This window comes from Epinephelus fuscoguttatus, linkage group LG3, assembly GCF_011397635.1.
Source record: "Epinephelus fuscoguttatus linkage group LG3, E.fuscoguttatus.final_Chr_v1".
NCBI lineage: Eukaryota > Metazoa > Chordata > Actinopteri > Perciformes > Serranidae > Epinephelus > Epinephelus fuscoguttatus.
This window is the reverse complement of record NC_064754.1, coordinates 30,615,383-30,628,815: the sequence shown is the minus strand read 5'-3', so window position 1 is coordinate 30,628,815 and position 13,433 is coordinate 30,615,383. Positions and strand designations below refer to the sequence as shown.

At 40.9% G+C, this 13,433-nt stretch overlaps 2 protein-coding genes across 3 annotated transcripts; one reads left to right on the top strand and one right to left on the bottom strand.

Moving 5' to 3' along the window:
* Nucleotides 1-2,174: 2,174 nt before the first annotated feature.
* Nucleotides 2,175-4,918, bottom strand: si:ch211-284e13.5 (uncharacterized protein LOC793850 homolog). Its single transcript, XM_049566664.1, has 3 exons — nucleotides 4,357-4,918; nucleotides 3,153-3,485; nucleotides 2,175-2,850 (listed from the first exon to the last, which is right to left on the bottom strand). Exons 1-3 carry the CDS (start codon nucleotides 4,916-4,918, stop codon nucleotides 2,333-2,335), a joined length of 1,413 nt encoding a protein of 470 aa, XP_049422621.1. The 3' UTR covers nucleotides 2,175-2,332.
* A 33-nt stretch (nucleotides 4,919-4,951) lies between these two features.
* On the top strand, nucleotides 4,952-13,419 carry avpi1 (arginine vasopressin induced 1). Of its 2 annotated transcripts, XM_049566692.1 has the most exons (4): nucleotides 4,952-5,093; nucleotides 9,178-9,337; nucleotides 10,198-10,639; nucleotides 11,872-13,419. In XM_049566692.1, the coding sequence occupies exons 3-4, from the start codon at nucleotides 10,269-10,271 to the stop codon at nucleotides 12,071-12,073; spliced, it is 573 nt and encodes a 190-aa protein (XP_049422649.1). In that variant the 5' UTR covers nucleotides 4,952-5,093; nucleotides 9,178-9,337; nucleotides 10,198-10,268; the 3' UTR covers nucleotides 12,074-13,419. The 2 variants fall into 2 exon arrangements, with proteins under 2 accessions (XP_049422649.1, XP_049422656.1); XM_049566699.1 differs by lacking the exons at nucleotides 4,952-5,093; nucleotides 9,178-9,337 and having other exon boundaries at nucleotides 9,639-10,639.
* Nucleotides 13,420-13,433: the final 14 nt, after the last annotated feature.

Below are 13,433 nucleotides of genomic sequence, written 5' to 3'. Positions count from 1 at the left end.
GTGATGGGACAAGACTATCTCCTGGGACTCTGGAATGATTTCATTAAGCTTTAATTAAACTGTTTAGCAGCTGCAGCAAGTTCATAAGTACCTCATCATTTGTGACTCCATCACACCGCAGCCAACAGCTCTTTGAACACATGTATGAGAAGATGTGATTTATTTGACTACACAATGATGCAAACATCTGGTCTGCTATTGTGTGGGTGTATGTAACATATTATCATTGTGTCCGCTAAAGGCCTTACAGTAGATCTTGGTGGTTATTGCAAGAACAGGAGACAGCAGATTTCAGGAAACTGCCTGTGAGTGACGGTAAGGTCTTGTGAGCTACATCTGCACCAGAGTTCAGGCGAGCTGAATTTGTCATGACACTTGAAAGTTGTAATTTGACATTAAAATATTTCTGATATGATAAATGCAAAAGACATCCACTGACTAAACACCTGCACTGCAAATATTCACATTTGCCTTATCTTAGTTTCTTTGATTACAGGATGTGATCACAAATTTGTACATAGTGAAATATGATCTTTATCGCCCTCTACTGGCAATCTGAATGGCTTCTGAGAATGATCTTTCCTCCACTGGTGACAGATCTGGCTGCTGTCTCACTGTCACGCAGCTGACATGGAAAGATTGACTTCTTGAGGTGGACTGAACTCTGCAGAGGCTGTTGCTTATCTGGGCCTGGATGCATTGTCTGGTATCAACAGCTTATGTATATCTTCTTTGTCACTTTTTGGACCTCGGCTTCCATGGTATGTTGGTACAATAAAAGAAAGCTGTCATACTTTGTCCATTTTCTGAGCAATTTCCACACTTTTAATTAAATAAATGACATTTTCCACACAAGTAGTCATATATAAAATGCATATTTAGATACAGAGGCACACAAACAATTAGAAAAACAAGATCGCCATAAATAAGAACACAAACTGTGATGGCCATCAGAAAACTAGTTGAGAAAAAAATGGCACTTAGAAAACACTAAAAGGTTCCACACATTTCATATAAATAAATGCTACTGAGCCTTCATGTACGGTTGTGGCTGATCACATAGCTACAGTGTCTATATTTTGTCTTTCTAGAACATTATCACTGAAATACAGCTGATCTTATTTGTTTTAGTAACAATAATTTATGGTATGACCTCAATGACACACTTGACAGTTCCTATAATTTTTTGAGGTGCTACTTTCTAGTCTGAGAGCTCTTAGAAGTAACACCTGGGATTTTAAAAGGAGGACGTGTTAGAAAAAGGTGAAACAGTACAGGCAGGAGAGTCCCTCTTATGAATTAGTCACCTATTATCTGACAGTTAATAGAACAGCCAGAAATCCATTTAAAGGAACACTTCACCCTCGACATAACCATTTGTGTCAGTTATCAGTTACTCATTGCGTTTCACATTGAACTTGTTAATAAAAAAGTCTTGCATGCTTTCAAGGTGAACAAAGAATCCAAAAACAGAGATAAGTATTGATGAATCAAAGTCTTAGGGGTCCACGTTTAACAACAGCAAAACTATCCTTTTACAAACTCTCACACAACCTGTGCAGTTTAATCCAAGTTTCATTTATCCGGATGAATGTTCAGTACTTCCCAGACAGACAGCCATTTTGGACAGGGAACTGAAACATATCTGTGTTCTTTTCAAAGCCAGACTCTATTGATAAAAACATTAATTTTACCTTGCTGAAAAGGGGACATGCAGGTCCACCGCTGCCTCAGTCAGATAGTTTGTTTGTGTTATTGTGTGACTTTGGTGTTTTAAAGGGTTAGTTCAGACTAACCAAAGTCACACAATAACAAAAATTAACTGATCAAGACAGCAGTCAGTGGACCAGCTGCTCACAAGGTCAGTGAGGTAAAATTACTGTTTTTGTCAATGGAGTTTGGCTTTAAAGAGAGCACAGATAGGTTTTATTTTCCGTTCAGTTCCTTGTTCAAAAGAACTATCAGGGAAGTGCTGGACATACAACTGGATTGATGAGACATGGATTATACTGTGTGAGTTTTGTGAGAGTTTATTAACAGATGTTTTGATACAGTTTTGCTGTTGTTACACACGGTCCCCTATGACTTGAATCCATCAAGAATTTTTTCTGTTTTTGGATTCTTCGTTCACCGAGAAGGCGTGCAAGAAAAAGAAAACACAAGGACGGATATTCCTTTTAGGTTAGATTAATGTATGTGGGCCATCAATACTGTGTGTCAGATATGTGATAAGCCAGTATGAATGATCCCACTTCAAACTTTTACATAAAAATGATACATTTAAACATATTGATCTTTGCATCATATCAGCTGTTTTTCAACTCTACTGTAGCTACTTGCTGTGTGAACGCTGGTGGAATTTGAGCCCCCCACAGTTCCTGAAGGACTTCCCACACTGTCCGCATATGTAAGGCTTCTCTCCGGTGTGGATACGGAAGTGCCTGGTTAGCGCCCCAGAGTGACGGAAACACTTGGAGCACACTGAGCAGGTGTACGGCCTCTCTCCCGTGTGGATGCGAAGGTGAGTCTTAAGGTTCTCCATGCGGTTGAACTCTCGGTTGCACTCCGTGCACTGGAAGGGGCTGCAGCCTGGTGGGTAAAGCTGCAGTCTGGTCCTCTTGCTTCCATCAGCGGGTTGCTGATAACACTGCTGGAGCTTCTGCTGGCACTGGCCGTAGTGCCGCCGCAGCAAGCTGGGCAGGTGGAATGTCTGGCCACAATACTTGCAGGTGTGGTGGTTGGTGAAGGTGTGGCTGAGGCTGCGGCTGGTCCGCACATGGACTCCATAAACCTGTGGAGGGGCTTCTGGGACGGGAGCTGGTTCTGCCATTTGGAAGATGTTTGGGAACTCTGAGGAGAGAGATGGAAGATCTGCGCAGGTCAGTGGTCATCGTAAGGTTAAAATGAAGGAAACTTTTTACCTTTTTACCTTAATGCTATTAACATTAAAAACAGTTTGAAAGGACATTTGATCAGATCATTAAGTTTAAATGATGTGTTAGAGTGGAAACACCGAACACTTAGGATATAAAGATACTGAATATTAATATAACCCATTAAATTGCCAATCAGAACAGTTAACCCCACTTAATCATTTGCTATCAAAGGTACATTTTGTGTTTGCTTCAGACACTCATTGTTTTCCATCTTACCCTGAGCCAGCCTGGTGCAGGACAGAGGACCGCTGGAGTCTTGGCTCTGAATATCCAGCACTTCTGGTTTCCACTCCTCCAGCATTTTGGACTGCGCCGCTGACATACACTCCGGACTAAAATCCTCCACTTTGATTGAGTCTAAGCAGCAAGCCAAATCATCTTCCTCCTCTTCTTGCCTCTCCTGCTTTACTGTAACCTGCTTTGAAGTGAACTCTTCATCCTCACTGGGAGGTGGTGGCGAGTGGCGTTCTTGACCCGCCAGGTCTCGACATGGCTGGTTGATGCTTTCTACTCTCACCACACACACAATGGAGTTTTCTTCACTGGCTTCTGTGAACAAAAAAGATCAAAGAGTGAGCACAGTAACATTAGACTGTATTAATTACTGAAACATAATAAAATATCCCTTAAATTGTCTCGTAAAGTGCTGATTCTTACGAATTAGAAATTGAGCACATTTTCTGTGAATGTTATGAGAAGCACATTCAGGGGCAGATCTTCCTATAGGTGTCCTCAAACCATTTGTGTTTATTAAGATGGTGTACATGGAAAAAATTACTTAAAAGGATCAACAAAAGAATGTGACCCTAATATAATAGAACAATGGTAATCCCCAAATGTAGCTGTTTTAACCAAAAGGAATTTTAGGTGTTTTAGACACAAAACAAAGGGATACTTTGCACATCTATTTCCAAACAGGTACGTAGGAGAGGTACGAGAAGAATACAACTTGTACAAAAGACTCTTGTATACTGCCAGAGTTGCAAAAATAATGATTTTAATACTGCATCGTTAAGGTCTAGTCACTGAAACGATGCAGCCTTAAAAACATTATTTTTGCAAAGTTGGATGGTGTGCGTGAGTCTCTTCCACAGGTGTTTTAGAGCCATGTGAATTTTCAAAATAAGATGATCTTGATACCAAAATAAACCAAGTGTTCATTATGGATGATTGCCATTTTTAAAGCTTTTGCTGGATGTTTGTAGCATAGTGTGTAATTTAAATTTTGTATCTCTCATCCATTATATTACCTTCTACATATACAGATAAATGAAGGGACCTGTTTGCACTTAAGCAGTCCTGACAGTAACACATGCAGCTGCAACTGCATGTCACTACAATTTGGCACTCATAAACGTGCAGTTTCTGTGCAGTTTACCATGAGGCAGATGTGTCATATTGCACATAAACTGTTAAGTACCTTTAATCAAGGCATCACAAGAAACAGCACATCCATCGTCTCCTTTTTCCTCTGAAGCAGCATCACTGACATGTTGTGTCTGCGTGTCACCTTCTGATCTGTGCTCCTCAGGTGTGTGTTGGGGTTCAGGAAGTTGGTGTGGACGGCTGCGACCTGCAGGAGGATTGTGACCTCTGATCCCCGTACGACTGTGGACGTCGCCCACTTTAGGATTTGGACTTTTTTGATTGTACTTAATATGAGGCGGTTGATCTGCACGGTTAGTGACATTCACGAGTTGCTTTGTAGGAGAGCTGCCACCTCTTTCCTCCTCCACGCGCGCAGAGTCCAGCAAAGCTTCAGCTCTCTGCAGTCTTTGTTTGAGGGACTCGTTCTCCCGTCGCATCTCTTCATAGACGTCTCCTGTCGCCTGACCTACAAGCTTGGTCACCTCTCGAACTGCGATCTCCACAGCCACTTCAAATGCTCCGTGTATCGCTGCAACAAGCTCTTCTTGCAGAGACAGAGCAGCCTCAGCTCCGGCTGCTTTCGGACGCTTCTTGGTCCCAGCCAGCGGCTTCATGGCGCATTCAAAGGCACTTTAGCTCTCTGTAATGATTTACAATTTAAAGAAATTCCCTACAGATGGCAGGAATGGATGCCTTGTCGCCATACAGCCTGTTTGTAAGCAAACACAGAGGTTTCACTTCCGCCGCCAGCTTCTGACACCTACTGGTGGAGAGGCGGAACTGCACCAGGTAATTAAAAACAACAGACACTGCCAAAGTGAAAATTAAACATTTTATTATGTTAACAAAACAGAAAGAGGTTCAAATGGCACTTTTATAAGCGGGCACAGTGGCTTTGACACGTGTTGACGATGCATTCAGGGCCTCGTCCATCAGTCACGGGATTTATATTCCTCTACATGGGCAAGTATCCACCCAGGAGGTCCAAGGACGGCCATATTCAGCACAGTCAGCACAAACGTAGATTCCTACAGGAAAGAGCCAAATGACCCCCAAAATTAATAATTAATAAATCTTCAAGAACATTTTAAGAGCTCTAAATCCAGCTACAAGACAACTTAACCCATTTGTAAACTTACCACAATGCCAATGTTATCTTTAGGTGGTTTGCAGTGAATGTGACCTGCTCGTTGTTGCATCATCACACCTGCTCTGTGGCCAAGAGCCCGTCGAGCCCTCTGCAGCCCAGCAAAAAGCCCACTCATGACCGGTTCAAAAGACAAAGGCCAGTAACAGTATCAGCTTCTGAGAGGAGAGAAATGACAGTTGAAGACTTTGAGGAGGATCCACGCGCGTTTAAAAGTAGCCATGACACACCTGTTAATTGATCTGGTTTAATTAGGTTGCCTTCAGGTGCTTTAGGAAAGAAACAAAAAAGCTGTGATGAGTTCAGTGTCAATGTCTGAAGTTCTGTCAGAGTTCTTGTTAGCACAATAATAGTTCTTGTTACTAACAGTTTCTAAACGACATTATATTTATATATTTACAGAAATAATTTATTGATTAGAAAGTCATGTGCCACTTCCTTTTTACAATAATGAATTTCATTTTCCATTGTTTTGAATTTAAGATTTCAAATAATTGTCGAATTGCTCTTTGACCATCAAAAGGTATTTTATTTTATTAGCTGATTATTATTATTATTATTATTATTATCTATAATATTATTATTAATTTTATTTAATTTCATTTTCATTCATTCATTCATTCATTCATACATTTTCCATAACCATTTATCCTCTTGAGGGTCATGGTTGAGCTGGAACCTATCCCAAAAAAAATGTCAACTTTTCTACAGGAGTTTAAGACAGCCATGTGAATTTTCAAAATAAGATAATCTGATACCAAAATAAACTTGGTGTTCATTATATCATTGTATGTCTTTGGACTGTGGGAGGAAGCCGGAGTACCCAGAGAAAACCCAAGCGCATACAGGGAAAATAAGGAAACTCCACACAGAAGGGCTCCCCCACCCTGGGTTATTTCATTTTATTTTATTTTTAGTATTTTTGTGTTTTTATATATTTTAAAGCATTGGCTGGCAATAATTGTAACCCTTATAGACAATGGGATGCTCGTCTGTAGCTGAAAGGGCAGAGAGGCAGTTATTTCCACACAGAAGTCACCTAGTAATATCTACAGAAGCAACATGATTATGGGGATGTATTATATATGAATGCACCCACCCAGTGTTTGTATGCTCTGGACTCAGTGTACCATGGTGCACTGAGATTTATTACCAACTGTAAGCCACAAACTCATCACTGTATCCTGTACGCTCGGGTTGGCTGGCTCTCCTTACAGTTTCATAGACTGCATAGCTGTTCTTGGTCTACTTCCAGCATACTTATATGTGTACATTAAACAAAAAATTGAAAATGGCTATGCTCTCTGTTCACAGAACATGTTGTCATTGTCTGTACTGAGGGTACGTACAGAGTTTGGCAAGCGAGCATTTATCTGCACTCAGTGGTTCCTCTCGGCATACACAATGTACTATATGCCACTGTCACAGCGCGTCTTAGCTGGTCTATGTAATCATGTGTAGTTGCTGTTTTTTGTGTTGTCATGGTTCATTTCTAATATATATTAACATAGTTTTTGGCTTTCCTTTGTAGTAACCTTTTTTATGTTTTATATTGCTTGTTTTAGAGCTCTACATTTTTATTCTGTATTTTTGTTCTATGTTGTCTGTCTGTAACTTAGGTTGCTTCATGTCTTGACAAGGACACTTGAAAAAGAGATTTTTAATCTCGAGAGGTTTTTCTGGTTAAATAAAGGTTAGATAGAATTAAAAATAACACTGTGTTGTTATAGTGCATCAATAAAGCTCCTCACATGTCATGGACTGTCCTGTGTCACAGCTTTAAGAGTGTTGAGAGAGCCCCAAATGGATTTGATCAAAACTATGAGTCTTTTCAAACCTGTTAATTTTTACAATTGATATCAAATGAATACAAATACAACAGACCCTGTCTCTGTTATTTTATATCTAACTCACATTTTAATCCAGCATTTGCGGTGTAAATTTAGAAACTATGTTTGGTGTACAGTCTGGAGTCTGAATAGATCTATTTCAAAAATTGGTAGGAAAATGGCGCCCCCTGGTGGTTCATCGTTATACAAAAGGATCCAGTCATGCTTAATTTAATCTATTCACCATGTACTTACATCAACAGCTCAGAGGAGATAGGCTTTTTGAGTTAAACAGAGATCTAAAAGCTGTCACCATGAGATATGATGCAATACAGGCAACAGGCAACTAGTTCAACCATATCAGCATTGGACCTAAAGGTTAACTGGAGCACTCATAATGAGACTTGTAATACTTTAACAGTTTCACTCCATTAATCTCATTTATAACCACTTAGAGTGTTAGTGTGCACTACAGGTTTGTACTGGGTACATTTTTATTGTGTATGTTCAAATATGTGCCCACAGGGTGAATAAGGACTGGTGTGTCAGTGGGAATGTGAGGTGCTGTCCCGGTCCTGCTGTGGATCACTGCTATACATTGTTCAAAGGAGGCTGCAGTGCGGTGCTGCCCATATTTGAGAGAAGTGACCATGCAGCCATTTTGTTAAGGTCAGGACATGTGGACAGTTAAAACATTCCACAGCCAGAAACCATGATACCCAAAAACATAAGTAATAATGAAGCAGCAGCCAGTGATGTTAAGAAGATGCAACAAAGGGACTAAACTACAGTGCACGAGTTAAAGTAGCTGGGATCACATTTCTTTGGAGTTTTACCTTGTATAATTCCACGTGACAAACGATTGAGTGATTGGCTGAATGATTGATAAAAAAAAGTTAATTAATCAATCAACCATTGATATAATGTCAAGTGCACCATTTACCTGATCTAATAAAACTATCACTGCAGAAAGACTAATTACCAGTGTTGGAAATAACTTAATACATATCCTCTTGAGACCTGGACTTTTGTTTGGTAAGCATTTTAAATTTGTCCTAGCTGTTAGGGATCAGTAGGACCCAATAAGTATAAATAAAAAACATAGTCAACGATAATCAAGTCCCAATGTCCCCACTCGAGTACTTCCCAATTAACGGTGTCTGAGTTTGTAACTGTTGCTAAAATTGGTCAAATTTGTTGCCATATCAAACTATAAACATTATTAATCATAAATAAATAAGTTTCACTCATAAAATGTGATCAGGTTTTGGACCTTGCCCACTTTTGTGTCAGAATCAGCTGCAGACTGATTTGGCAGAGATGGCTGCCATCTTGTTTTTACATGGATTAGTGTATTGTGTTCTTACTACCACTAGTTAGGACAAAGAAGTGTCCATGAACGAAGACAACAGGTCCGGATTAAGTAGAATTAAGCATAAGGATAAAGTAAACCCAAAATGTGATGTGCTCATATGAGGATAGTAATACAGTCTACATAAGTGCAGTTCTTAAGTAGCCTACTTTACTCTTTTTTTACTCCTCCATTTTATTATTGACAGAAAGTTGGTAGTTTGAGTTAGGCTTTAGTTACATTGCAGCATGTTAAATACAAAACACTATGTGGACATTCTGTTTACTTTGACTTCCCTACATCTCTGTTTGTGTGTCCCACAGTTTGTCTGGAGGCTGTCTGAACCACTATACTGCTCTCAGTGTAGTGTTTGAAATCGCAGGATCTTTTAATGCCTTAATTGTGTCTTGGACTCAATGACTCCTGTCGGTTTGTTTTTCCTCTTTCTTGTCAGACTGCCTCTTGTTTTTAAGGTGAGCATGCTCCTCGGCACTGACGTCATTAATGGATTACTCTTTGATTATTCCCTTTACGTTCCCCCCGCAGCTCCGCGCGCCACTGACGCGCAGGTCGGAAGTGGGTCGGCTCGGCATTAGTGTGAAGGTTGTAGTCTGGATGCTGACTGAGTAATCAGACTGTCTGCCTGCCGGTGATGCATGTTTACTCTTTGTTTCATTAGCACATCATTCAAACTGCAACGCAGAAGGTAAGCACTCTAATTATACTTCATTCTGCCAGTGTTTAAAATAATATAGATGTTTTTCCTTTAGTGCAAACAATTTATAATGTATTTGTCTTGCCATAGCAGACAGCTGTAACCAAATTAAGCCAGGGTACTATATGGAAGTAAGTTAATTATTAATTATTAATGGAGCATTACATAAGGAAGAGTTGGTGCTACTGGCTATTTCAATATGTCATGATAACTGAATAATACCAATTAAAACACATGAGACAAAAGGTTAACTTATAGCATTTAATATTTATTTATTCTATAGCTAGCCTGTGTGTATAGGAATAGGTGTATGCCACAGAGTAACAATATGGCTTCCATCCCTTTTTCCATATCAGTAGCATTCAGGTAAAAAAAAACAAAAAAACACTATCTCCAAAAAGCAAAAAAAAATTCCACATATCTACTACTTTCAGCTTCTTCAGTGCAATTATGATATCAGATTAAATTTTTGGGGGTTTTAACTGTCCAACTTGGGATTTGGAAAATTGTGATGGACATTTTTCACAGTTTCGTGACACTTTATGGCCCAAAGAATAAATCGAGGGGAAAAACACCCATCTCATTATTAATTTGATTAAGCTGTCAGCTATTTTCTTTGTTAATTATTTGGGTCATAAACAACTACGCTTGACTAGACGCCTGACTGATAAGACTTTATCAGACACCTATTTCCTGTCTGTTAAGACTTTATCAGACAGGAAAGGTAACTAGGTGTTTGGGCTGCAGCCATGGCATGGAATTGTGTCTGCTGGCTGAAGCTTTGAGCTTTGCTTGTGGCTGTGATCTCATTAGTTGACCAGTTTGGTGTCTCCCTCCTTTCTCCCCTTCAGCTTACCTCCCTATCAGGCACCTTCCCCCTTGATACTGTCCTCCTGTCCTGAAAGCTCTCCATCCACGCAACATGGCAGAGGCCCCAGCATCCACCTCCCCCGAGGATGGCCTACATGTACAGTGGAAACTTTCCAGTCAACGAAGCAGGAAGTCTGCATGCTCCAACATCTTTACGGGAGTCAACCTGCACCAGCTGCACAGGCTGTTCAGAACAGCAGGAGACAGAGATGCTGAACATCGGGCGAAGCTGGTGTGGCGAGGTATGGATGCAGACATGGAGGGGGCAGAGGACGGGAAGGAGGAGGAAGGGGAGGACAGAGAGGAAGAGGCAGGGCTGGCCCAGGCCTTGGTGGGGCTCCGAGTCCGAGCGAGGAATAAAGCGGGTATCAGAGTGGAGGGACACAAGGACCACAAGTGGCTCAGGACATCAGGGTATCTCAGGTAAGTGTCTGTGTCAAATGGCAGGAGGCCAACACAAAGTAAAGACAGGATGTGAAAAGTGGTGTGTAGATGAGGAGTTAAAATGAAAAGGAGTGAAACGTTTTCTTAATCTCATTTGCATGTACTCTGTTCTCTCACTGTCTACTATAGTCATTTTAGGTATGAACTTGTAGGGGTTCAAGATCCTGTCTAGCTTGATTCCAGACTCCTTCTGCATCTTGAAATGCAGCATGTAAACTGTCATGTGCCTAACAAACTCAGCATGACCTCACAAGACTGTGTCCTCCTCTCTGCATACCATCACACACACACACACACAAACTATCATGCTTTGCTTTCGACATTCCTCGCTGAGATGAAATTAGATTTGTCGGAGGAGTAAAGAAGTGCCGCTGAATAGGAAAATGGTGGCATGAGTCTACAGGGAAGTGTAGTTTAAACAACAACATGGTGGTCCGCCACTTTGGTCCAGTCTGAAATAACTCAGCAGTTGGATAGCTTGCCATGAAATTTGATGCAGACATTTGTGTTCCCCTATGGAAGAATTTTGGTGATCCCTTACTGTATCTTTTCAACTACATTTCCATTTGTCCAGCATGTCTACAAATAAATGAATGACATTCCCATTAGCTTCAGTTACTTCTGAGTTTAGTGCGAATTAGCACATGTTAGCATGCTAACACTCTCGACAAAGATTGTAAACAAGGTAAACATTATCCCCTCTCAATGTTAGAATTTTAACTTTATAAATGTGAGAATGTTAGCATGCTGATATTAGCTTAGCTCTAAGCACTGCTGTGCCTGAGTTCGACCTCACAGACGCTAGCATGGCTGTAGACTTCTGATCTTGTTGTCTTGATACTATAGTTTCAAAATCACCTAGGATCTCTGCTTCTGCTTAATGCTGAGTTACAGCTGTGTTTGAATAGTTCTTAGAGGTTTTGTCAAAGGTTGCTATAGCGTCTAAATTGATAATAACAGGGATGCACCATCTTCATATCAGTTGCTGAAAGTCTATTCCTCTTTTCCTTTTCATGAGAATTAAAGACAACGGTGACTTTTTTTCATTCTACCATCCTAGAGCAGCCACATGTTTATTTGATGTTCAGGCCAAAAGATTATAATTTACAGAACCTGAATTCACAAATTTCTATGTGATCTAATGTGCATTGTGTAATATGTACAGTAGGCCTGTAAAAGTGCAGTCAACTACAGTAACATCTGTCTTTCAGGATTGAGGAGCCATTATCAGGCTACACTGTTGAGGATGAGGAGGCCGACATAGCACCCCGTTCGGGAGAATTTCTGGCAGTGACTGAGGAAGACATCCCAGAGAACCCAAACCCCTTTAAACCTTCGTCATGGAGGCTGGGTGTGATGAGACATGAGGGTGCCAGCCACCCTGAACGCTACCTTCACCGCATCCTCCACTAACAACGGACTGAACGGACTGAATTTGGAGCAACACACAGTAGTGGAAGCTGAGGTCAGGACAAATTCTGCATGAGAAGCCACATGGTATCACAACTCTTCTTAGCATCTTCTGCTAACATGTACTCTGCATGTTAGAACCCAGCATCAAGAATCACCAGTGAAGTCTGGTGAACCTGTCCAACTATTATAGAAAATCCAAATGTGTATCTGTGATAAAGCAGGCGTGTTGGTGAGTCAAAGCAGCTGCATTTACAGGAGACAGAAACAGAAACGAGCTGTTGTTTAAGGCCTGAAATTAAGTTTCTGATGCACATGATTTCAATGCATTTTTGAGGGAATTAGCTGGGCAGTTGGTGTTGCTCTTGCCAGAGAACTCATGATATTATTGTGGTAAACAGGACAGGAAATTGAAACCCTGCATCAAGAGCACTTGCAGAGCGTTTGCAGCTAAGGATGTATTTTGTGTTTTTAATGACTTGTTAAAGGAGCTGTATACAATTTTCAGAGTATACCTATGATTCAGACCCTGATTCAGAGATTGCCTGCACCCAGTTTTCAACATGGAGGTGGCTGAGCTGGCTAACTCCATACACAGTGCTATTAACAGTGCTGATGGGGCCAGCGGTGCTAACCTGGTGGGCACCAGAGGGTGGGCCCTACACTCTGCCATGACGCTTTGGGTCAGAACAGCGTTATCAGGAGTAACCACAGTAAGAGCGCAGTGCAGAGCAGCAGGGATGAGCTAGCCAGTGGCATAAACACACAGGGACTCACATGCACCAACATGCACTCACAGCCGAACTGACTACGACGACAAAGAACAGAGAAACTCAGACTTCATTCTTTAGCCAGGACACATAGCAAATACCAGTTTGCTGCTGTATTGTTCTACAAAGATGCCATCTATCACATTCTTTTAAAAACTACATCACCAGTCAGGGACTGTGTTTCTGATTACTTTGTGGATGTTATTCAAATACTCAATCTCCTTTTTGGCTCTGTGTTTGGTCTCCACCGACTCCTGAGGGAAATATCTGGCTATCCAGCTGCTGAATGCTCCACCCTGTTCACCAGTTGGTAGAGTTTTTGACTGAAAACAGCTCAACAATTCAGCAACTTCACCAGCCATAACACCAAAACAATGAGCTGAAAGATGCTGAAATGCTCCATGGAGCTGGGAGAACTGGAGTCAGGTGATAATTCTCTGTGGGTTCATCACCACAAGCAACTCCTTTCACATGACAAGAAGTCATTTGATCCACTGTTGATATAAATTGTTGATTAAAGCAGCTTAGAAGACATGATTTGATCAGCTACTACTAAATTATTGTTGGATTAAAGCATTTCTAAATGACCTGCA